General features: G+C 35.9%; 2 protein-coding genes across 2 annotated transcripts in view; both read right to left on the bottom strand.

The window, feature by feature from the left end:
- cUnh6orf136 (chromosome Un C6orf136 homolog) overlaps positions 1–25,404 on the bottom strand; it is a 181,925-nt gene that overhangs the window by 28,735 nt on the left and 127,786 nt on the right. The gene's annotated exons all lie outside the window — the stretch shown is intronic.
- Positions 15,475–24,127, bottom strand: LOC310727080 (uncharacterized protein). The gene is made up of 5 exons (XM_083543167.1): positions 23,872–24,127; positions 23,640–23,700; positions 21,966–22,214; positions 17,442–21,854; positions 15,475–15,795 (listed from the first exon to the last, which is right to left on the bottom strand). Exons 2-5 carry the CDS (start codon positions 23,659–23,661, stop codon positions 15,791–15,793), a joined length of 4,689 nt encoding a protein of 1,562 aa, XP_083399293.1. The 5' UTR covers positions 23,662–23,700; positions 23,872–24,127; the 3' UTR covers positions 15,475–15,790.

The raw sequence follows: 25,404 nt of genomic DNA, 5'->3' as shown, positions 1-25,404 counted from the left end.
CTCTTGTTCAAGAAGAGCTTTGTATGTCTCATTGACTTGCTTTTGCATTTCTAATTCAGCAGACATCTTCTCCAAGGCATTCTTATGCTCGTTTGTTTCTTCAACAATCATCCTACATTGTTCTTTTTCCTGTGCTAATCTTGTCTTAATTTCATCCAGATTTTCTTTTTCCATCATGGCGTTTTCTAAAGCATTCTTCATGTCCTGCATTTCACTCTGCGTGGATGCTTTTGAAAGTTCAAACTTGTTCCTCTCATTCTGTATCTCTTGCTTTTCAAGACTGATGACTTCTTGTTCCACATTCAGCTTCACCTGCATTTCTTCTAGTTCATTTTTCAGATTGTTGTTTATGGACCTTTGCTCTTCAAGTTCTTGCTCCTGCATGGTAATTTCTTTCCTTAACTGTTCAAGTTCTGCTCTCTCTTTCATCATCTTCTCCCTGACAGTTTTTTCAGTTTCTTGTATCTGCAGTTGCAATTCCATCTCTCTTCCCTCCAAATTCATCTTGTTCTTTTCGAGATCATTTTTCTCTTTCTCGAGAATGGCTTTGGTTTCCTCAATATCTTGTTTCTGCAAATCAAGTTTCAAATTCATATCTTCCAGACGTGTTCTATCACTTTCTATTTCATTCAAACTTTCCACCAAAATGTGGTTTTGTTGATTAATTTCTGTTTCCTTTTGCTCAAGGAGCAGTTTGTCTTTTAACACATTGGTTTTCAATTCTTCTATTTCATTCTTCTCTTCTTCTATCTGTACTTTAAGATTGTCAAGTTCTTTCCAACTCTTCAGTAGCTTTTCTCTCTCATTTTCAATCTTATCTATTTGTTGGTTGATTTTGCTCCTTTCTTTTTCCAATGTGTTTCGCTGTTCTTCCATTGCCAGTTTGTCACTGTCTTCTTTCTCTATTTGACATCTGATTTTCAATTGAAATTCCATCTCTCTTCCTTCCAAATCCAACTTTTTCTTTTCAAGATCATTTTTCTCTTGGTCAAACTTGTTCCTTTCATTCTGTATCTCTTTCTTTTCAAGAGCGATGGCTTCTTGTTCCACATTCAGCTTCACCTGCATTTCTTCTAGTTCATTTTTCAGATTGTTGTTTATGGACCTTTGCTCTTCAAGAACTTGCTTCTGCATGGTAATTTCTTTCCTTAACTGATCAAGTTCTTCTCTCTCTTTCTTCAGCTTCTCCCTGACTGTTTTTTCAGTTTCTTGTATCTGCAGTTGCAATTCCATCTCTCTTCCCTCCAAATTCATCTTGTTCTTTTCGAGATCATTTTTCTCTTTCTCGAGAATGGCTTTGGTTTCCTCAATATCTTGCTTCTGCAAATCAAGTTTCAAATTCATATCTTCCAGGCGTGTTCTATCACTTTCTATTTCATTCAAACTTTCCACCAAAATTTGGTTTTGTTGATTAATTTCTGTTTCCTTTTGCTCAAGAAGCAGTTTGTCTTTTAACACATTGGTTTTCAATTCGTCTATTTCATTCTTCTCTCTTTCTATCTGTTCTTTGACTTTGTCAAGTTCTTTCCAACTCTTCAGTAGCTTTTCTCTCTCATTTTCAATCTCATCTATTTGTTGGTTGATTTTACTTCTTTCTTTTTCCAATGTGTTTCGCTGTTCTTCCAATGCCAGTTTGTCACTGTCTTCTTTTTCCAACTGACTTCTGATTTGCAGTTGCAATTCCATTTCTCTTTCCTCCAAATCCAAATTTTTCTTTTCAAGATCATTTTTCTCTTGTTCAAGAAGAGCTTTGTATGTCTCATTGACTTGCTTTTGCATTTCTAATTCAGCAGACATCTTCTCCAAGGCATTCTTATGCTCGTTTGTTTCTTCAACAATCATCCTACATTGTTCTTTTTCCTGTGCTAATCTTGTCTTAATTTCATCCAGATTTTCTTTTTCCATCATGGCGTTTTCTAAAGCATTCTTCATGTCCTGCATTTCACTCTGCGTGGATGCTTTTGAAAGTTCAAACTTGTTCCTCTCATTCTGTATCTCTTGCTTTTCAAGACTGATGACTTCTTGTTCCACATTCAGCTTCACCTGCATTTCTTCTAGTTCATTTTTCAGATTGTTGTTTATGGACCTTTGCTCTTCAAGTTCTTGCTCCTGCATGGTAATTTCTTTCCTTAACTGTTCAAGTTCTGCTCTCTCTTTCATCATCTTCTCCCTGACAGTTTTTTCAGTTTCTTGTATCTGCAGTTGCAATTCCATCTCTCTTCCCTCCAAATTCATCTTGTTCTTTTCGAGATCATTTTTCTCTTTCTCGAGAATGGCTTTGGTTTCCTCAATATCTTGTTTCTGCAAATCAAGTTTCAAATTCATATCTTCCAGACGTGTTCTATCACTTTCTATTTCATTCAAACTTTCCACCAAAATGTGGTTTTGTTGATTAATTTCTGTTTCCTTTTGCTCAAGGAGCAGTTTGTCTTTTAACACATTGGTTTTCAATTCTTCTATTTCATTCTTCTCTTCTTCTATCTGTACTTTAAGATTGTCAAGTTCTTTCCAACTCTTCAGTAGCTTTTCTCTCTCATTTTCAATCTTATCTATTTGTTGGTTGATTTTGCTCCTTTCTTTTTCCAATGTGTTTCGCTGTTCTTCCATTGCCAGTTTGTCACTGTCTTCTTTCTCTATTTGACATCTGATTTTCAATTGAAATTCCATCTCTCTTCCTTCCAAATCCAACTTTTTCTTTTCAAGATCATTTTTCTCTTGGTCAAACTTGTTCCTTTCATTCTGTATCTCTTTCTTTTCAAGAGCGATGGCTTCTTGTTCCACATTCAGCTTCACCTGCATTTCTTCTAGTTCATTTTTCAGATTGTTGTTTATGGACCTTTGCTCTTCAAGAACTTGCTTCTGCATGGTAATTTCTTTCCTTAACTGATCAAGTTCTTCTCTCTCTTTCTTCAGCTTCTCCCTGACTGTTTTTTCAGTTTCTTGTATCTGCAGTTGCAATTCCATCTCTCTTCCCTCCAAATTCATCTTGTTCTTTTCGAGATCATTTTTCTCTTTCTCGAGAATGGCTTTGGTTTCCTCAATATCTTGCTTCTGCAAATCAAGTTTCAAATTCATATCTTCCAGGCGTGTTCTATCACTTTCTATTTCATTCAAACTTTCCACCAAAATTTGGTTTTGTTGATTAATTTCTGTTTCCTTTTGCTCAAGAAGCAGTTTGTCTTTTAACACATTGGTTTTCAATTCGTCTATTTCATTCTTCTCTCTTTCTATCTGTTCTTTGACTTTGTCAAGTTCTTTCCAACTCTTCAGTAGCTTTTCTCTCTCATTTTCAATCTCATCTATTTGTTGGTTGATTTTACTTCTTTCTTTTTCCAATGTGTTTCGCTGTTCTTCCAATGCCAGTTTGTCACTGTCTTCTTTTTCCAACTGACTTCTGATTTGCAGTTGCAATTCCATTTCTCTTTCCTCCAAATCCAAATTTTTCTTTTCAAGATCATTTTTCTCTTGTTCAAGAAGAGCTTTGTATGTCTCATTGACTTGCTTTTGCATTTCTAATTCAGCAGACATCTTCTCCAAGGCATTCTTATGCTCGTTTGTTTCTTCAACAATCATCCTACATTGTTCTTTTTCCTGTGCTAATCTTGTCTTAATTTCATCCAGATTTTCTTTTTCCATCATGGCGTTTTCTAAAGCATTCTTCATGTCCTGCATTTCACTCTGCGTGGATGCTTTTGAAAGTTCAAACTTGTTCCTCTCATTCTGTATCTCTTGCTTTTCAAGACTGATGACTTCTTGTTCCACATTCAGCTTCACCTGCATTTCTTCTAGTTCATTTTTCAGATTGTTGTTTATGGACCTTTGCTCTTCAAGTTCTTGCTCCTGCATGGTAATTTCTTTCCTTAACTGTTCAAGTTCTGCTCTCTCTTTCATCATCTTCTCCCTGACAGTTTTTTCAGTTTCTTGTATCTGCAGTTGCAATTCCATCTCTCTTCCCTCCAAATTCATCTTGTTCTTTTCGAGATCATTTTTCTCTTTCTCGAGAATGGCTTTGGTTTCCTCAATATCTTGTTTCTGCAAATCAAGTTTCAAATTCATATCTTCCAGACGTGTTCTATCACTTTCTATTTCATTCAAACTTTCCACCAAAATGTGGTTTTGTTGATTAATTTCTGTTTCCTTTTGCTCAAGGAGCAGTTTGTCTTTTAACACATTGGTTTTCAATTCTTCTATTTCATTCTTCTCTTCTTCTATCTGTACTTTAAGATTGTCAAGTTCTTTCCAACTCTTCAGTAGCTTTTCTCTCTCATTTTCAATCTCATCTATTTGTTGGTTGATTTTGCTCCTTTCTTTTTCCAATGTGTTTCGCTGTTCTTCCATTGCCAGTTTGTCACTGTCTTCTTTCTCTATTTGACATCTGATTTTCAATTGAAATTCCATCTCTCTTCCTTCCAAATCCAACTTTTTCTTTTCAAGATCATTTTTCTCTTGGTCAAACTTGTTCCTTTCATTCTGTATCTCTTTCTTTTCAAGAGCGATGGCTTCTTGTTCCACATTCAGCTTCACCTGCATTTCTTCTAGTTCATTTTTCAGATTGTTGTTTATGGACCTTTGCTCTTCAAGAACTTGCTTCTGCATGGTAATTTCTTTCCTTAACTGATCAAGTTCTTCTCTCTCTTTCTTCAGCTTCTCCCTGACTGTTTTTTCAGTTTCTTGTATCTGCAGTTGCAATTCCATCTCTCTTCCCTCCAAATTCATCTTGTTCTTTTCGAGATCATTTTTCTCTTTCTCGAGAATGGCTTTGGTTTCCTCAATATCTTGCTTCTGCAAATCAAGTTTCAAATTCATATCTTCCAGGCGTGTTCTATCACTTTCTATTTCATTCAAACTTTCCACCAAAATTTGGTTTTGTTGATTAATTTCTGTTTCCTTTTGCTCAAGAAGCAGTTTGTCTTTTAACACATTGGTTTTCAATTCGTCTATTTCATTCTTCTCTCTTTCTATCTGTTCTTTGAGTTTGTCAAGTTCTTTCCAACTCTTCAGTAGCTTTTCTCTCTCATTTTCAATCTCATCTATTTGTTGGTTGATTTTACTTCTTTCTTTTTCCAATGTGTTTCGCTGTTCTTCCAATGCCAGTTTGTCACTGTCTTCTTTTTCCAACTGACTTCTGATTTGCAGTTGCAATTCCATTTCTCTTTCCTCCAAATCCAACTTTTTCTTTTCAAGATCATTTTTCTCTTGTTCAAGAAGAGCTTTGTATGTCTCATTGACTTGCTTTTGCATTTCTAATTCAGCAGACATCTTCTCCAAGGCATTCTTATGCTGGTTTGTTTCTTCAACAATCATCCTACATTGTTCTTTTTCCTGTGCTAATCTTGTCTTAATTTCATCCAGATTTTCTTTTTCCATCATGGCTTTTTCTAAAGCATTCTTCATGTCCTGCATTTCACTCTGCGTGGATGCTTTTGAAAGTTCAAACTTGTTCCTCTCATTCTGTATCTCTTGCTTTTCAAGACTGATGACTTCTTGTTCCACATTCAGCTTCACCTGAATTTCTTCTAGTTCATTTTTCAGATTGTTGTTTATGGACCTTTGCTCTTCAAGTTCTTGCTTCTGCATGGTAATTTCTTTCCTTAACTGTTCAAGTTCTGCTCTCTCTTTTATCATCTTCTCCCTGACAGTTTTTTCAGTTTCTTGTATCTGAAGTTGCAATTCCATCTCTCTTCCCTCCAAATTCATCTTGTTCTTTTCGAGATCATTTTTCTCTTTCTCGAGAATGGCTTTGGTTTCCTCAATATCTTGTTTCTGCAAATCAAGTTTCAAATTCATATCTTCCAGACGTGTTCTATCACTTTCTATTTCATTCAAACTTTCCACCAAAATGTGGTTTTGTTGATTAATTTCTGTTTCCTTTTGCTCAAGGAGCAGTTTGTCTTTTAACACATTGGTTTTCAATTCTTCTATTTCATTCTTCTCTTCTTCTATCTGTACTTTAAGATTGTCAAGTTCTTTCCAACTCTTCAGTAGCTTTTCTCTCTCATTTTCAATCTCATCTATTTGTTGGTTGATTTTGCTCCTTTCTTTTTCCAATGTGTTTCGCTGTTCTTCCATTGCCAGTTTGTCACTGTCTTCTTTCTCTATTTGACATCTGATTTTCAATTGAAATTCCATCTCTCTTCCTTCCAAATCCAACTTTTTCTTTTCAAGATCATTTTTCTCTTGGTCAAACTTGTTCCTTTCATTCTGTATCTCTTTCTTTTCAAGAGCGATGGCTTCTTGTTCCACATTCAGCTTCACCTGCATTTCTTCTAGTTCATTTTTCAGATTGTTGTTTATGGACCTTTGCTCTTCAAGAACTTGCTTCTGCATGGTAATTTCTTTCCTTAACTGATCAAGTTCTTCTCTCTCTTTCTTCAGCTTCTCCCTGACTGTTTTTTCAGTTTCTTGTATCTGCAGTTGCAATTCCATCTCTCTTCCCTCCAAATTCATCTTGTTCTTTTCGAGATCATTTTTCTCTTTCTCGAGAATGGCTTTGGTTTCCTCAATATCTTGCTTCTGCAAATCAAGTTTCAAATTCATATCTTCCAGGCGTGTTCTATCACTTTCTATTTCATTCAAACTTTCCACCAAAATTTGGTTTTGTTGATTAATTTCTGTTTCCTTTTGCTCAAGAAGCAGTTTGTCTTTTAACACATTGGTTTTCAATTCGTCTATTTCATTCTTCTCTCTTTCTATCTGTTCTTTGAGTTTGTCAAGTTCTTTCCAACTCTTCAGTAGCTTTTCTCTCTCATTTTCAATCTCATCTATTTGTTGGTTGATTTTACTTCTTTCTTTTTCCAATGTGTTTCGCTGTTCTTCCAATGCCAGTTTGTCACTGTCTTCTTTTTCCAACTGACTTCTGATTTGCAGTTGCAATTCCATTTCTCTTTCCTCCAAATCCAACTTTTTCTTTTCAAGATCATTTTTCTCTTGTTCAAGAAGAGCTTTGTATGTCTCATTGACTTGCTTTTGCATTTCTAATTCAGCAGACATCTTCTCCAAGGCATTCTTATGCTGGTTTGTTTCTTCAACAATCATCCTACATTGTTCTTTTTCCTGTGCTAATCTTGTCTTAATTTCATCCAGATTTTCTTTTTCCATCATGGCTTTTTCTAAAGCATTCTTCATGTCCTGCATTTCACTCTGCGTGGATGCTTTTGAAAGTTCAAACTTGTTCCTCTCATTCTGTATCTCTTGCTTTTCAAGACTGATGACTTCTTGTTCCACATTCAGCTTCACCTGAATTTCTTCTAGTTCATTTTTCAGATTGTTGTTTATGGACCTTTGCTCTTCAAGTTCTTGCTTCTGCATGGTAATTTCTTTCCTTAACTGATCAAGTTCTGCTCTCTCTTTCATCATCTTCTCCCTGACAGTTTTTTCAGTTTCTTGTATCTGCAGTTGCAATTCCATCTCTCTTCCCTCCAAATTCATCTTGTTCTTTTCGAGATCATTTTTCTCTTTCTCGAGAATGGCTTTGGTTTCCTCAATATCTTGTTTCTGCAAATCAAGTTTCAAATTCATATCTTCCAGACGTGTTCTATCACTTTCTATTTCATTCAAACTTTCCACCAAAATGTGGTTTTGTTGATTAATTTCTGTTTCCTTTTGCTCAAGGAGCAGTTTGTCTTTTAACACATTGGTTTTCAATTCTTCTATTTCATTCTTCTCTTCTTCTATCTGTACTTTAAGATTGTCAAGTTCTTTCCAACTCTTCAGTAGCTTTTCTCTCTCATTTTCAATCTTATCTATTTGTTGGTTGATTTTGCTCCTTTCTTTTTCCAATGTGTTTCGCTGTTCTTCCATTGCCAGTTTGTCACTGTCTTCTTTCTCTATTTGACATCTGATTTTCAATTGAAATTCCATCTCTCTTCCTTCCAAATCCAACTTTTTCTTTTCAAGATCATTTTTCTCTTGGTCAAACTTGTTCCTTTCATTCTGTATCTCTTTCTTTTCAAGAGCGATGGCTTCTTGTTCCACATTCAGCTTCACCTGCATTTCTTTTAGTTCATTTTTCAGATTGTTGTTTATGGACCTTTGCTCTTCAAGAACTTGCTTCTGCATGGTAATTTCTTTCCTCAACTGATCAAGTTCTTCTCTCTCTTTCTTCAGCTTCTCCCTGACTGTTTTTTCAGTTTCTTGTATCTGCAGTTGCAATTCCATCTCTCTTCCCTCCAAATTCATCTTGTTCTTTTCGAGATCATTTTTCTCTTTCTCGAGAATGGCTTTGGTTTCCTCAATATCTTGCTTCTGCAAATCAAGTTTCAAATTCATATCTTCCAGGCGTGTTCTATCACTTTCTATTTCATTCAAACTTTCCACCAAAATTTGGTTTTGTTGATTAATTTCTGTTTCCTTTTGCTCAAGAAGCAGTTTGTCTTTTAACACATTGGTTTTCAATTCGTCTATTTCATTCTTCTCTCTTTCTATCTGTTCTTTGAGTTTGTCAAGTTCTTTCCAACTCTTCAGTAGCTTTTCTCTCTCATTTTCAATCTCATCTATTTGTTGGTTGATTTTACTTCTTTCTTTTTCCAATGTGTTTCGCTGTTCTTCCAATGCCAGTTTGTCACTGTCTTCTTTTTCCAACTGACTTCTGATTTGCAGTTGCAATTCCATTTCTCTTTCCTCCAAATCCAACTTTTTCTTTTCAAGATCATTTTTCTCTTGTTCAAGAAGAGCTTTGTATGTCTCATTGACTTGCTTTTGCATTTCTAATTCAGCAGACATCTTCTCCAAGGCATTCTTATGCTGGTTTGTTTCTTCAACAATCATCCTACATTGTTCTTTTTCCTGTGCTAATCTTGTCTTAATTTCATCCAGATTTTCTTTTTCCATCATGGCTTTTTCTAAAGCATTCTTCATGTCCTGCATTTCACTCTGCGTGGATGCTTTTGAAAGTTCAAACTTGTTCCTCTCATTCTGTATCTCTTGCTTTTCAAGACTGATGACTTCTTGTTCCACATTCAGCTTCACCTGAATTTCTTCTAGTTCATTTTTCAGATTGTTGTTTATGGACCTTTGCTCTTCAAGTTCTTGCTTCTGCATGGTAATTTCTTTCCTTAACTGATCAAGTTCTGCTCTCTCTTTCATCATCTTCTCCCTGACAGTTTTTTCAGTTTCTTGTATCTGCAGTTGCAATTCCATCTCTCTTCCCTCCAAATTCATCTTGTTCTTTTCGAGATCATTTTTCTCTTTCTCGAGAATGGCTTTGGTTTCCTCAATATCTTGTTTCTGCAAATCAAGTTTCAAATTCATATCTTCCAGACGTGTTCTATCACTTTCTATTTCATTCAAACTTTCCACCAAAATGTGGTTTTGTTGATTAATTTCTGTTTCCTTTTGCTCAAGGAGCAGTTTGTCTTTTAACACATTGGTTTTCAATTCTTCTATTTCATTCTTCTCTTCTTCTATCTGTACTTTAAGATTGTCAAGTTCTTTCCAACTCTTCAGTAGCTTTTCTCTCTCATTTTCAATCTTATCTATTTGTTGGTTGATTTTGCTCCTTTCTTTTTCCAATGTGTTTCGCTGTTCTTCCATTGCCAGTTTGTCACTGTCTTCTTTCTCTATTTGACATCTGATTTTCAATTGAAATTCCATCTCTCTTCCTTCCAAATCCAACTTTTTCTTTTCAAGATCATTTTTCTCTTGGTCAAACTTGTTCCTTTCATTCTGTATCTCTTTCTTTTCAAGAGCGATGGCTTCTTGTTCCACATTCAGCTTCACCTGCATTTCTTTTAGTTCATTTTTCAGATTGTTGTTTATGGACCTTTGCTCTTCAAGAACTTGCTTCTGCATGGTAATTTCTTTCCTCAACTGATCAAGTTCTTCTCTCTCTTTCTTCAGCTTCTCCCTGACTGTTTTTTCAGTTTCTTGTATCTGCAGTTGCAATTCCATCTCTCTTCCCTCCAAATTCATCTTGTTCTTTTCGAGATCATTTTTCTCTTTCTCGAGAATGGCTTTGGTTTCCTCAATATCTTGCTTCTGCAAATCAAGTTTCAAATTCATATCTTCCAGGCGTGTTCTATCACTTTCTATTTCATTCAAACTTTCCACCAAAATTTGGTTTTGTTGATTAATTTCTGTTTCCTTTTGCTCAAGAAGCAGTTTGTCTTTTAACACATTGGTTTTCAATTCGTCTATTTCATTCTTCTCTCTTTCTATCTGTTCTTTGAGTTTGTCAAGTTCTTTCCAACTCTTCAGTAGCTTTTCTCTCTCATTTTCAATCTCATCTATTTGTTGGTTGATTTTACTTCTTTCTTTTTCCAATGTGTTTCGCTGTTCTTCCAATGCCAGTTTGTCACTGTCTTCTTTTTCCAACTGACTTCTGATTTGCAGTTGCAATTCCATTTCTCTTTCCTCCAAATCCAACTTTTTCTTTTCAAGATCATTTTTCTCTTGTTCAAGAAGAGCTTTGTATGTCTCATTGACTTGCTTTTGCATTTCTAATTCAGCAGACATCTTCTCCAAGGCATTCTTATGCTGGTTTGTTTCTTCAACAATCATCCTACATTGTTCTTTTTCCTGTGCTAATCTTGTCTTAATTTCATCCAGATTTTCTTTTTCCATCATGGCTTTTTCTAAAGCATTCTTCATGTCCTGCATTTCACTCTGCGTGGATGCTTTTGAAAGTTCAAACTTGTTCCTCTCATTCTGTATCTCTTGCTTTTCAAGACTGATGACTTCTTGTTCCACATTCAGCTTCACCTGAATTTCTTCTAGTTCATTTTTCAGATTGTTGTTTATGGACCTTTGCTCTTCAAGTTCTTGCTTCTGCATGGTAATTTCTTTCCTTAACTGATCAAGTTCTGCTCTCTCTTTCATCATCTTCTCCCTGACAGTTTTTTCAGTTTCTTGTATCTGCAGTTGCAATTCCATCTCTCTTCCCTCCAAATTCATCTTGTTCTTTTCGAGATCATTTTTCTCTTTCTCGAGAATGGCTTTGGTTTCCTCAATATCTTGTTTCTGCAAATCAAGTTTCAAATTCATATCTTCCAGACGTGTTCTATCACTTTCTATTTCATTCAAACTTTCCACCAAAATGTGGTTTTGTTGATTAATTTCTGTTTCCTTTTGCTCAAGGAGCAGTTTGTCTTTTAACACATTGGTTTTCAATTCTTCTATTTCATTCTTCTCTTCTTCTATCTGTACTTTAAGATTGTCAAGTTCTTTCCAACTCTTCAGTAGCTTTTCTCTCTCATTTTCAATCTTATCTATTTGTTGGTTGATTTTGCTCCTTTCTTTTTCCAATGTGTTTCGCTGTTCTTCCATTGCCAGTTTGTCACTGTCTTCTTTCTCTATTTGACATCTGATTTTCAATTGAAATTCCATCTCTCTTCCTTCCAAATCCAACTTTTTCTTTTCAAGATCATTTTTCTCTTGGTCAAACTTGTTCCTTTCATTCTGTATCTCTTTCTTTTCAAGAGCGATGGCTTCTTGTTCCACATTCAGCTTCACCTGCATTTCTTTTAGTTCATTTTTCAGATTGTTGTTTATGGACCTTTGCTCTTCAAGAACTTGCTTCTGCATGGTAATTTCTTTCCTCAACTGATCAAGTTCTTCTCTCTCTTTCTTCAGCTTCTCCCTGACTGTTTTTTCAGTTTCTTGTATCTGCAGTTGCAATTCCATCTCTCTTCCCTCCAAATTCATCTTGTTCTTTTCGAGATCATTTTTCTCTTTCTCGAGAATGGCTTTGGTTTCCTCAATATCTTGCTTCTGCAAATCAAGTTTCAAATTCATATCTTCCAGGCGTGTTCTATCACTTTCTATTTCATTCAAACTTTCCACCAAAATTTGGTTTTGTTGATTAATTTCTGTTTCCTTTTGCTCAAGAAGCAGTTTGTCTTTTAACACATTGGTTTTCAATTCGTCTATTTCATTCTTCTCTCTTTCTATCTGTTCTTTGAGTTTGTCAAGTTCTTTCCAACTCTTCAGTAGCTTTTCTCTCTCATTTTCAATCTCATCTATTTGTTGGTTGATTTTACTTCTTTCTTTTTCCAATGTGTTTCGCTGTTCTTCCAATGCCAGTTTGTCACTGTCTTCTTTTTCCAACTGACTTCTGATTTGCAGTTGCAATTCCATTTCTCTTTCCTCCAAATCCAACTTTTTCTTTTCAAGATCATTTTTCTCTTGTTCAAGAAGAGCTTTGTATGTCTCATTGACTTGCTTTTGCATTTCTAATTCAGCAGACATCTTCTCCAAGGCATTCTTATGCTGGTTTGTTTCTTCAACAATCATCCTACATTGTTCTTTTTCCTGTGCTAATCTTGTCTTAATTTCATCCAGATTTTCTTTTTCCATCATGGCTTTTTCTAAAGCATTCTTCATGTCCTGCATTTCACTCTGCGTGGATGCTTTTGAAAGTTCAAACTTGTTCCTCTCATTCTGTATCTCTTGCTTTTCAAGACTGATGACTTCTTGTTCCACATTCAGCTTCACCTGAATTTCTTCTAGTTCATTTTTCAGATTGTTGTTTATGGACCTTTGCTCTTCAAGTTCTTGCTTCTGCATGGTAATTTCTTTCCTTAACTGATCAAGTTCTGCTCTCTCTTTCATCATCTTCTCCCTGACAGTTTTTTCAGTTTCTTGTATCTGCAGTTGCAATTCCATCTCTCTTCCCTCCAAATTCATCTTGTTCTTTTCGAGATCATTTTTCTCTTTCTCGAGAATGGCTTTGGTTTCCTCAATATCTTGTTTCTGCAAATCAAGTTTCAAATTCATATCTTCCAGACGTGTTCTATCACTTTCTATTTCATTCAAACTTTCCACCAAAATGTGGTTTTGTTGATTAATTTCTGTTTCCTTTTGCTCAAGGAGCAGTTTGTCTTTTAACACATTGGTTTTCAATTCTTCTATTTCATTCTTCTCTTCTTCTATCTGTACTTTAAGATTGTCAAGTTCTTTCCAACTCTTCAGTAGCTTTTCTCTCTCATTTTCAATCTTATCTATTTGTTGGTTGATTTTGCTCCTTTCTTTTTCCAATGTGTTTCGCTGTTCTTCCATTGCCAGTTTGTCACTGTCTTCTTTCTCTATTTGACATCTGATTTTCAATTGAAATTCCATCTCTCTTCCTTCCAAATCCAACTTTTTCTTTTCAAGATCATTTTTCTCTTGGTCAAACTTGTTCCTTTCATTCTGTATCTCTTTCTTTTCAAGAGCGATGGCTTCTTGTTCCACATTCAGCTTCACCTGCATTTCTTTTAGTTCATTTTTCAGATTGTTGTTTATGGACCTTTGCTCTTCAAGAACTTGCTTCTGCATGGTAATTTCTTTCCTCAACTGATCAAGTTCTTCTCTCTCTTTCTTCAGCTTCTCCCTGACTGTTTTTTCAGTTTCTTGTATCTGCAGTTGCAATTCCATCTCTCTTCCCTCCAAATTCATCTTGTTCTTTTCGAGATCATTTTTCTCTTTCTCGAGAATGGCTTTGGTTTCCTCAATATCTTGCTTCTGCAAATCAAGTTTCAAATTCATATCTTCCAGGCGTGTTCTATCACTTTCTATTTCATTCAAACTTTCCACCAAAATTTGGTTTTGTTGATTAATTTCTGTTTCCTTTTGCTCAAGAAGCAGTTTGTCTTTTAACACATTGGTTTTCAATTCGTCTATTTCATTCTTCTCTCTTTCTATCTGTTCTTTGAGTTTGTCAAGTTCTTTCCAACTCTTCAGTAGCTTTTCTCTCTCATTTTCAATCTCATCTATTTGTTGGTTGATTTTACTTCTTTCTTTTTCCAATGTGTTTCGCTGTTCTTCCAATGCCAGTTTGTCACTGTCTTCTTTTTCCAACTGACTTCTGATTTGCAGTTGCAATTCCATTTCTCTTTCCTCCAAATCCAACTTTTTCTTTTCAAGATCATTTTTCTCTTGTTCAAGAAGAGCTTTGTATGTCTCATTGACTTGCTTTTGCATTTCTAATTCAGCAGACATCTTCTCCAAGGCATTCTTATGCTGGTTTGTTTCTTCAACAATCATCCTACATTGTTCTTTTTCCTGTGCTAATCTTGTCTTAATTTCATCCAGATTTTCTTTTTCCATCATGGCTTTTTCTAAAGCATTCTTCATGTCCTGCATTTCACTCTGCGTGGATGCTTTTGAAAGTTCAAACTTGTTCCTCTCATTCTGTATCTCTTGTTTTTCAAGACTGATGACTTCTTGTTCCACATTCAGCTTCACCTGAATTTCTTCTAGTTCATTTTTCAGATTGTTGTTTATGGACCTTTGCTCTTCAAGTTCTTGCTTCTGCATGGTAATTTCTTTCCTTAACTGATCAAGTTCTGCTCTCTCTTTCATCATCTTCTCCCTGACAGTTTTTTCAGTTTCTTGTATCTGCAGTTGCAATTCCATCTCTCTTCCCTCCAAATTCATCTTGTTCTTTTCGAGATCATTTTTCTCTTTCTCGAGAATGGCTTTGGTTTCCTCAGTATCTTGTTTCTGCAAATCAAGTTTCAAATTCATATCTTCCAGACGTGTTCTATCACTTTCTATTTCATTCAAACTTTCCACCAAAATGTGGTTTTGTTGATTAATTTCTGTTTCCTTTTGCTCAAGGAGCAGTTTGTCTTTTAACACATTGGTTTTCAATTCTTCTATTTCATTCTTCTCTTCTTCTATCTGTACTTTAAGATTGTCAAGTTCTTTCCAACTCTTCAGTAGCTTTTCTCTCTCATTTTCAATCTCATCTATTTGTTGGTTGATTTTGCTCCTTTCTTTTTCCAATGTGTTTCGCTGTTCTTCCATTGCCAGTTTGTCACTGTCTTCTTTCTCTATTTGACATCTGATTTTCAATTGAAATTCCATCTCTCTTCCTTCCAAATCCAACTTTTTCTTTTCAAGATCATTTTTCTCTTGGTCAAACTTGTTCCTTTCATTCTGTATCTCTTTCTTTTCAAGAGCGATGGCTTCTTGTTCCACATTCAGCTTCACCTGCATTTCTTCTAGTTCATTTTTCAGATTGTTGTTTATGGACCTTTGCTCTTCAAGAACTTGCTTCTGCATGGTAATTTCTTTCCTTAACTGATCAAGTTCTTCTCTCTCTTTCTTCAGCTTCTCCCTGACTGTTTTTTCAGTTTCTTGTATCTGCAGTTGCAATTCCATCTCTCTTCCCTCCAAATTCATCTTGTTCTTTTCGAGATCATTTTTCTCTTTCTCGAGAATGGCTTTGGTTTCCTCAATATCTTGCTTCTGCAAATCAAGTTTCAAATTCATATCTTCCAGGCGTGTTCTATCACTTTCTATTTCATTCAAACTTTCCACCAAAATTTGGTTTTGTTGATTAATTTCTGTTTCCTTTTGCTCAAGAAGCAGTTTGTCTTTTAACACATTGGTTTTCAATTCGTCTATTTCATTCTTCTCTCTTTCTATCTGTTCTTTGAGTTTGTCAAGTTCTTTCCAACTCTTCAGTAGCTTTTCTCTCTCATTTTCAATCTCATCTATTTGTTGGTTGATTTTACTTCTTTCTTTTTCCAATGTGTTTCGCTGTTCTTCCAATGCCAGTTTGTCACTGTCTTCTTTTTCCAACTGACTTCTGATTTGCAGTTGCAATTCCATTTCTCTTTCCTCCAAATCCAACTTTTTCTTTTCAAGATCATTTTTCTCTTGTTCAAGAAGAGCTTTGTATGTCTCATTGACTTGCTTTTGCATTTCTAATTCAGCAGACATCTTCTCCAAGGCATTCTTATGCTGGTTTGTTTCTACAACAATCATCCTACATTGTTCTTTTTCCTGTGCTAATCTTGTCTTAATTTCATCCAGATTTTCTTTTTCCATCATGGCTTTTTCTAAAGCATTCTTCATGTCCTGCATTTCACTCTGCGTGGATGCTTTTGAAAGTTCAAACTTGTTCCTCTCATTCTGTATCTCTTGCTTTTCAAGACTGATGACTTCTTGTTCCACATTCAGCTTCACCTGAATTTCTTTTAGTTCATTTTTCAGATTGTTGTTTATGGACCTTTGCTCTTCAAGTTCTTGCTTCTGCATGGTAATTTCTTTCCTTAACTGTTCAAGTTCTGCTCTCTCTTTCATCATCTTCTCCCTGACAGTTTTTTCAGTTTCTTGTATCTGCAGTTGCAATTCCATCTCTCTTCCCTCCAAATTCATCTTGTTCTTTTCGAGATCATTTTTCTCTTTCTCGAGAATGGCTTTGGTTTCCTCAATATCTTGTTTCTGCAAATCAAGTTTCAAATTCATATCTTCCAGACGTGTTCTATCACTTTCTATTTCATTCAAACTTTCCACCAAAATGTGGTTTTGTTGATTAATTTCTGTTTCCTTTTGCTCAAGGAGCAGTTTGTCTTTTAACACATTGGTTTTCAATTCTTCTATTTCATTCTTCTCTTCTTCTATCTGTACTTTAAGATTGTCAAGTTCTTTCCAACTCTTCAGTAGCTTTTCTCTCTCATTTTCAATCTCATCTATTTGTTGGTTGATTTTGCTCCTTTCTTTTTCCAATGTGTTTCGCTGTTCTTCCATTGCCAGTTTGTCACTGTCTTCTTTCTCTATTTGACATCTGATTTTCAATTGAAATTCCATCTCTCTTCCTTCCAAATCCAACTTTTTCTTTTCAAGATCATTTTTCTCTTGGTCAAACTTGTTCCTTTCATTCTGTATCTCTTTCTTTTCAAGAGCGATGGCTTCTTGTTCCACATTCAGCTTCACCTGCATTTCTTTTAGTTCATTTTTCAGATTGTTGTTTATGGACCTTTGCTCTTCAAGAACTTGCATCTGCATGGTAATTTCTTTCCTTAACTGATCAAGTTCTTCTCTCTCTTTCTTCATCTTCTCCCTGACAGTTTTTTCAGTTTCTTGTATCTGCAGTTGCAATTCCATCTCTCTTCCCTCCAAATTCATCTTCTTCTTTTCGAGATCATTTTTCTCTTTCTCGAGAATGGCTTTGGTTTCCTCAATATCTTGCTTCTGCAAATCAAGTTTCAAATTCATATCTTCCAGACGTGTTCTATCACTTTCTATTTCATTCATTCTTTCCACCAAAATTTGGTTTTGTTGATTAATTTCTTTTTCTTTTTGCTCAAGAAGCAGTTTGTCTTTTAACACATTGGTTTTCAATTCGTCTATTTCATTCTTCTCTCTTTCTATCTGTTCTTTAAGATTGTCAAGTCCTTTCCAACTTTTCCGTAGCTTTTCTCTCTCATTTTCAATCTTAATTTTCAGACTTCTGATTTGCAGTTGCAATTCCATTTCTCTTTCCTCCAAATCCAAATTTTTCTTTTCAAGATCATTTTTCTCTTGTTCAAGAAGAGCTTTGTATGTCTTATTGACTTGCTTTTGCATTTCTAATTCAGCAGACATCTTCTCCAAGGCATTCTTATGCTGGTTTGTTTCTTCAACAATCATTCTACATTGTTCTTTTTCCTGTGCTAATCTTGTCTTAATTTCATCCAGATTTTCTTTTTCCATCATGGCTTTTTCTAAAGCATTCTTCATGTCCTGCATTTCACTCTGCGTGGATGCTTTTGAAAGTTCAAACTTGTTCCTCTCATTCTGTATCTCTTGCTTTTCAAAACTGATGGCTTCTTGCTCCACATTCAGCTTCACCTCCATTTTTTCTAGATCATTTTTCCAATTGTTGTTTATAGACAATTGCATTTCAACATTTTGCTTCTGCAAGGTAATTTCTTTCATCAACTGATCATATTCTATTCTCTCCTGCTTCATTCTTTCTCTGACAGTTCTTTCCACTTCTTGTGTCTGCATTTGCATCTCTTTTTCCTCCAAATCCCTCTTTCTCTTTTCGAGATCATTCTTCTCTTTCTCGAGAAGGGCTTTGTTTCTTTCAATGTCTTGCTTTTGTATTTCTATTTCACCAATCATCCCCTCCAATGTAGCCTTCTGCTGGTTTGTGTCTTCAACAATTATCCTACATTGTTCCCTTTCCTCAGCTAATCTTGTCTTATTTTCTTCCAGATTTTCTATGTCCATCATGGCTTTTTCTAAAGCAATTTTCATGTCTTTCATTTTGCTTTGCATAGATGCCTCTGCGAACTGAAACCTTTTTCTCTCAGTCTGTATCTTTTGTTTTTCAAGACTGATAAGGTCATTTTCAGTTTTCAGTTTTTCCTTCATTTTTTCTAGTTCATTTTTCAAATTGTCATTTATGAACCTTATGTCTTTTATCTCCATGTTTGTATTGCTTGTCTGCATTGCCATTTGATTTATTTCAGTCTCCAGTTCCATTTTCTTCTCATCAGGTTTAAATCTTTTCTTATTTATTTTTCTTTTATGATCCAGTTCAGTCTCTGTTTCTTGAAGTTGCATTTTATAAATGGCTCTGCTTTTTCCCTCAGTGGCTCGCTCTGTTTTATCCAACGATTGTTGCATATTTTGTCTTGTTTGGTTTGCTTTATTTTTGCGTATTTCCTCCAACGTTGCTTCCAGTTCTGTTTTTTGTTGCTGTATTTTTGCTCTCATCACTTCTAAACCAAATCGTTCTTTCGTGTTCATTTCTGCTTTGTTTTCAAGGTGTCTTTGTCTTCGTTTCATCTCCATTTTGACTATTTTTATCTCTTCTTGTTCTCTTCTAAGTACTTCCTTGCTTTGCTCCAGTTCTAATTTAAGTCGTTGCAACATCTCTCTAATAAGTTCAATTTCTATAACAAGTTTTTCCATTTTTGCATTCATGTTTTTTTCCTCAATAGCAATTAGTTGCCCTTCTGACATTCTAATTTGAAAGGGAATTTTGGTTTCTTGTACAAGTTTTCTAGTTCTTTCAATCAGGGTGATAAGGTTGATAATCTCAGAACTTATCTCTCCTTTTTCTTCCGTCTCTGAAGTGACGTCATCGAAGCTGTTCTCAAATTCTTCACTCGATCCTTGTATTTCATCTTCAAGACATTCTATTCCATATCGGATTCTTTCAACTTCTACCCTTTTGCATTCCACTTCTTCTTTTTCTTTCTGAAGTTCCACCATTGTTTTGTCGAGCTCGTCTTTTTTCCTTGTTACTTGCTTCATCCTTTGCTCAAGATCTTTTCGCTTCCTTTCCAGCTCTTTTTTCACAAGTTCCATTTCTCCCATTTCCCGCTTTATTCTCCGCATCTTTTCCTCTAGTTCATTTGTATGTCGTTGAATTTCCTCCTTGATTTGACACATCTTTTCTTCAATCTCACTTTTTTGTTCTTGCATGTCTATCCTGGCTTTTTCCAAAGCATTCTTCATGTCCTCGATTTCTCTTTGCATAGATGCCTCTGCTAACTGAAACCTTTTTCTTTCATTCTTTATCTTTTGTTTTTCAAGGCTGACAGCTTCTTGTTCAGCATTCAGTTTTGTCTTCATTTGTTCTAGCTCGTTTCTCAAATTGTTGTTTAGCGATTTGCTCTGTTCAATATAATTTCTTTCAATATGCAAGTAATCCTTCAACTGATCAAGTTCCTGTCGCTCTTGCTTCATCTTTTCCCGAACCATGTCCAATTCTTTTCGCTGTATTTCAGATTCTGATTTCATTCTATCTAGATTACTTCTCTCTTCAATCATTTCTTTCGAATTGTCTTCCACGATGTTCTTTTTCTGTTCAATTTCTGTCTTCATTTGACCCAGAAGCCGTCTGTCAGTTATCATCCCTTTTTTAATATTTTTTATTTTATCCCTCTCTTTTAGCATTTGCTCTTTAAGAGTGTCGAGTTCTTCACGATCCTTCAGTACATCTCTCCTTTCTTTTTCCGCCACTTGTTTTTGTTGGTTGATCTCGCAAATTTCTTTTTCCAATGCGTTTCTCTGTTTCTCTAATGCTAATTGGTCACTCGCATCTTTTTCTTTTTGACTTGTGATTCGTTTTTGCAGTTCCTCATCTCTCCTTTGCAAATCCAACCACTTGCTGTCTAGGTTGTTTTTTTCTTTTTCAAAAAGGGCGTTGTTAATCTCGATCTGTTGCTTTTGTTTAACTACTTCAGCAGCCATCTTCTCCAAGGTAGCCCTCTGTTGGTTTGTGTCTTCTGCAATGATCCTACATTGTTCTCTTTCATATGCTAATCTTGCCTTAATTTCGTCCAGATGTTCCAATTCCATCATGGCATTCTTCATGTCTTGCTTTTCTCTCTGCATAGATGCTTTTAGATGCTCGAGACTTTTTCTCTCATTCTGTATCTCTTGCTTTTCAAGGTTAAGTACTTTTTGCTCAGCATTCAGTTTTGCCTGCATTACTTCTAGCTCATTTCTCATATTTTCATACGAGAGCCTGTTCTTTTCGATGTCTTTTGCCAACCGATCGAGCTCTTCTTTCTTCTGTTTTATGTCCATTCTGTTGTTTTCCATTTCATATATTTCACTTTTTTTAAGTTCAATCCTTATCATGCCAAGTTTACTTCTTTCCTCCAAAAGTTCCTTCACATTTTTCTCTGGAATTTGTTTTTGTTGATTCAATTCAGGCTCACTTTGGTCAAGTAAAAGTTTATTGACCTCCCTGCTCTTCCTCTCTTTGGCCTGTTCAGGTTCATTCATACTTTTGTGTACATCTCCTCTTGCCTGCTTTGTTTGACTTTTTTGTATTTCTTCCAAAATCTTTGCCAATTCTTTCTTTTGCTGCTGTGTCTTAGCTCGCATGATTTCTAAGTCATATCGTTCTCTCGTGTTCCTTTCTTCTTTCTTGTCAAGGTCTCGCCTTCTTCGTTGGATCTCGAGCTTCAACATTCGCAACTCTCCTTTCTCCTTCCTGAGCACCTCCTTGCTTTGCTCCATTTGGGTTTTGAGACACTGTAACATTTCTCGGATGTGTTCGATTTCCACAACGAGTCTCTGCATTTCGCCTTTCATCTTATTGACTTCTACTGCTCCCAGCTGGCTTTCTGAGGTATTTTTTTCCATATAGAATGTTGCATCCCCCACAATCTCTCTGGTTCTTTCAATTTGGTAAATAAGGTTAACTATCTTTGCATTTATCCCTTCTTTTTCTTCCATCTGGATCCTGTTTTCCTCGATTCGATTCTGAAAGTCTTCTCTTGCCTTTTGTATTTCCTCCCGTTTGCGTTCCATTTCTTCCTTCTCCTTCTCTATCTCCATTCTCATCCTGTCTATTTCGCCCTTCCTCCTGGTGGTCTGCTTCATCTTTTGGTCCAGATCTTTTTTCTTCCTGTCCATCTCTTTTTTGAAAATCTCCATCTCTTCCATCTCACGTTTCGCCCACTGCATTTTCGCTTCTAATTCTTCCCTTTGCTGTTGCATCTCCTCCTTGACCTGCCTCACCTTTTCCGCCTCCGTTTTCACCAGTTGCATTTTGTTCTCGATGTCTTCCTTTTGTTTTAGTATTTCAGCCTTCAGCCGTTCGATTTCTTTCATGTTGCTCTGTACGATTTTGCTCTCGGTTTCCTCGTCCTGTCTCTGTAGGTCCATTTTCAGCTGATTGAGTTCATGCATTTCCTTCACTGCCTTCTCCAGTTTGGCCTCCGCGTCCTGCATCTGTCTCGTTAATTTCGTTTTCGTGTCTTGCATTTGCTTTATTTCATTCCTCATCGCTTCTATGTTTTTATTCAACTCTTCCTTCTTCCTGTAAAACAGCTGACTTTCCCTAAGGGTCTCTTTACGTCTGTTCTCCATGAGTTCCTTCTCTTTCAGCATCTCGGCTGTCAATTGGTTTAGCCTATCAGCCTCAAGTTTTAAGTTTTCCCTGCTCTTCTCAATTTCCTGTTTCGCTTTCTGAACCTCGGCGTGCACGTTTTCACAGTTCTGTCTCTCTCTGACAATTTCAACGTGTTTATCCGCCAGAAGATTTCTTTCTCTTTCCAGCTCAGCTCTCATTCGCTCGAGTTTATCCTTCTTGCGATTTATTTCCTGTTCCATTTTTTCCAGTTCTTCTTCTTTCGTCTTGCCCCATGGTAGATCCTCTTCAGTCTGAGTATGCTTGCTGTTTCGTTGTCTCCATTCTATTAAACAATAAGTTTGACTTATTAGGTAGTGTTTTACATCACTAATTCGCCTCGAACTATGCTGAAATTACTGATGATTATAAACATTTTTAAACGAAAAAAGCTCACCTAGCTCGTGAATAAGCTCTGGTTCCGTCATTCTAAGTATTAGATGGAAGGGCACTTTATGTTGAGAAGGTGCTCTTTCCAAGGCCTGAAAAAGAAGCCTCATTGCCTCCTGCTCCGAAGAAGCAGCCTGGATTTGAGGAACTGCCCTGTCATCGATCAGACTTTGGGAGAAGACTGCCTCTGTGATGTCATTGACTTGTCTCGCTCGCACAACGATTTCATGCTTAAATTCACTGAGAAAGTCTCCAACTATAAAGCAGTAAACGCTGTTAAATGGTGCATGGCACTAAAGAGCATCGTAATTTGCATTTCAATAGAAAGGCTGCGATTATACACAGAAAGAATCCAGCATTGTATATAGGGGTGTACGATATATATCGTCTACCAGAACATCGTAATTGTTGTTTTAACGATGTCCACTGCATGATTCGGTCTAATAAAATGCATTTAGAATGATCACAAAATTCGAGAAAATTTGTAACAGTTAATCAGTATCACACAAAATGTGCCATTTTTTTTATTTATTTTTTGTCTTGAAAAATCTGTATAATTACAAATTTGCTATCGATTTAACACCCGATCGCTTGTTTTGGTACTTACATGTTTGTTTGTTTTTTGTTTGTTTGCATTGGAACAACACACACAAAAAAAAAACATTACAATTTCAAACAGAACCCAAAAACAAAATTTTAGGCACCCTTAACTTAATATTTATTGGCAACCCCCTTTGGAAAAAAATAACTGAAATCAGTCGCTTTCTGTAACCATGAATGAGTTTCTTTCTACTGGAATTTTGGACCACTCTTCTTTTGCAAACTGCTGCAGGTCATTCAGATGTAAAGGATGCTTTCATCCAGCTGCTGTTTTGAGATCTCTGCACAGGTGTTCTATGGGATTCCGATCTGGACTCATTGCTGGCCATTTCAGAACTCTCCAGGACTTTTGGGTGTTTCGGGTCATCATCCTGCTGAAAGACCCATGACCTCTGGTGGAGACGCAGCTTTCTGACTCGCAACTTTCTGAACTGCTTTATATATATATATATATATATATATATCCTCTAGAATTTGTGGGGGTTACGCAGCCCCTATGGTACCATACTAAATTCATCTAGATATTTTGTCACTTTATAAACGTGGTGGTGTACAGTATTTGACCAAATACATAGTTTAAAATGTTATTCCTAACATTCCTAAACATTCGGTCCCGCCGCGGATTCCCGCGAATTTTAAGATAATCCGCAAAATACTGTTAGTCAGGTTCCAAATGAAAACCCGCGAATTTTCCCGAGCTGCGAATTATGTTCACTGTGTTGAATGTATTACAGACTAGCTAATGAATGAGAATTCATATAGTAAAGTAAATATAAATAAATAAAAATAAATATGTAACAATTAATTTATTCTATTTGAATGTAAAGTGCAGTTCCTGATTTGAACACCGGATGTTTTGCATACAATTTGTTTTCGATAGTTTTTTTAATATATATATATATATATATATATATATATATATATATATATATATATATATATATATATATAAATATCTCATCACATTTGTGAAATTTTGCATACGTTCGTTTTAAGAGACTGTTTAGTGAGGGATCGTGTCATGTCGATTGTACAGAAACTGATAATCGAGTTCAATTGCGAGCTACATGTTTAGACTTACCATAGTCTCTGGGTTCCGCCATGGATAAACAGGATCCTGTTTAATGCCTGATCTGGAGTTCCTTACAGAGAAAAGTGTTTATTACTGTATAGTATATAGAATGATTCTAGAGATTTTTACTGTTTGAATCATTTTCCAATTTATGAGAAATAACACTTATAAAATGCATTTCATGAACCAAAATCATCAAAAATAAAAGTCGGAATTAACGTTTACATTTGTTTTTTCTTACCTTTGTAATGTTATTGGTGGATTAATTGAATTCTGCCAAATTCCATGGTCTGGTGTTGAACCATGTTGGTAAACAAGCAACTTCTCTTCTTGCTTTGCAAATAATTTGAAGTGTGTGTGTGTGTGTGTGTGTGTGTGTTTTACATCAGTCTGCTTTTCTCTGATAAGAGGGGGTGCACCCTGATATGACGTCATACCATAATACCCACTACAGCTTATCTCGGCTCACAGCAGGTTTTCCTACACACGTGTTCGATCTGTCGCAGACATTTTTTATTCCAGATTACAAAAGTTTATACAAATTGTAGTTTAATATGATTTCAGTGATTATTCGATAAAACTGTTGGCATGAGATTTCTTGAACAATAACACATGCAGTGTTTCTTTATGGTCAGTTTTTTCAGTATGTTTGCTAAGGGCTTTTTGAGGACTTTTGCAGAAACATGAAAACTGCTGCACTAAATGAACTTCAATATCCTACCAGGGGGCAGATACGCTGTGCCCTTCATGATATTCCACTGATGATCACGAATATTTCATGTGGAATATCAAGTGTGTGTGTATATGAACCCAGGCCCCTTATTCCCTTCATATATTGAACTTGCATGAATATGAAACCAGCTATTACTTTACTTTGATTAATGAATAATCAGTACGCGGTTTTTTTCAGAGTTTACCCTGGTAGCACACACTCATTCGCACCTGAATGCAATTCAGTAGCCAGTCAACCCATGTACGGTCAGAGGTGGAAAGAAATAAACAGAATGCACACAGACATGTGAAGAACATACAAAACACTTTACAGACATTAACCAGGTGAAATTAGCTAAATGACAAATAAAATCATTTTGATGAGATTGAAAGAACCAAGTCACTAAAATGATCCGATCTTCCATTTACTAGACGAGACTCTGATTCAGAAATAGGGATGGGCGGATCCATCCTGAAGTATGGATACTTTCGATACTGGTGTATTTCCGGAAATAAAGAATTAATTCGAAAATCGTAGTGCCGATTTTTTAACAAGTACGTTGAAAATATTTTAATAATAGTAAGTCACCGTGCATTTGGTACCTGGGCCGTCAGTGGGGACGTACCCAACTTAATCCACCTCTTAATACCTCAATTCTAGAAACCATTAATACTATAAAAAAAACGCAACATAACAACGTGTGCATTACAGAGAGAGAGGCATTTCACATATTGAGGGTAAATACAATTTTACTAAAGCAAGAAACCCATTTAAGACTCTAAACCATTAAACTAGAGCAGTTCAGAACCAATATTTGCATAATAACATGACAAAAACGTTAAAAATGTAAATAAAATACAACCAGAGATGCAGATTTATAATGTGCAGCGCCCCTCAGAGGCTGTAATCCAGTGGTACCGCTCGTATTCACTGGTCTGGAAGTGGTGAACAAACCCTTTCCCAGGCTGAGACACGCTAGCTAGCTTCAGGGTTAGCCGACCTCCTCACCATGTCTAGCTTTTCTTGAAAATTTACTTTTAAGTATGTCTGAGACCAAATAAA

This window comes from Silurus aristotelis (genome assembly GCF_946808225.1).
Source record: "Silurus aristotelis genome assembly, chromosome: 6".
In the NCBI taxonomy this organism is placed as follows: domain Eukaryota; kingdom Metazoa; phylum Chordata; class Actinopteri; order Siluriformes; family Siluridae; genus Silurus; species Silurus aristotelis.
The sequence above is the reverse complement of the archived record's forward strand: the minus strand, read 5'-3'. Positions and strand labels throughout refer to the sequence as shown.

What these genes read in the sequence shown, in the direction of transcription:
- LOC310727080 (XM_083543167.1), bottom strand. Translation starts at nt 23,661, where the DNA reads ATGGCGGAACCCAGAGACTATG. An exon ending in GGCGGAACCCAGAGACTATG is followed by an intron (nt 22,215 to 23,639) that starts GTAAGTCTAAAC and finishes ACTGCTTTATAG; the next exon opens with TTGGAGACTTTCTCAGTGAA. An exon ending in AGAGCTTATTCACGAGCTAG is followed by an intron (nt 21,855 to 21,965) that starts GTGAGCTTTTTT and finishes ATTGTTTAATAG; the next exon opens with AATGGAGACAACGAAACAGC.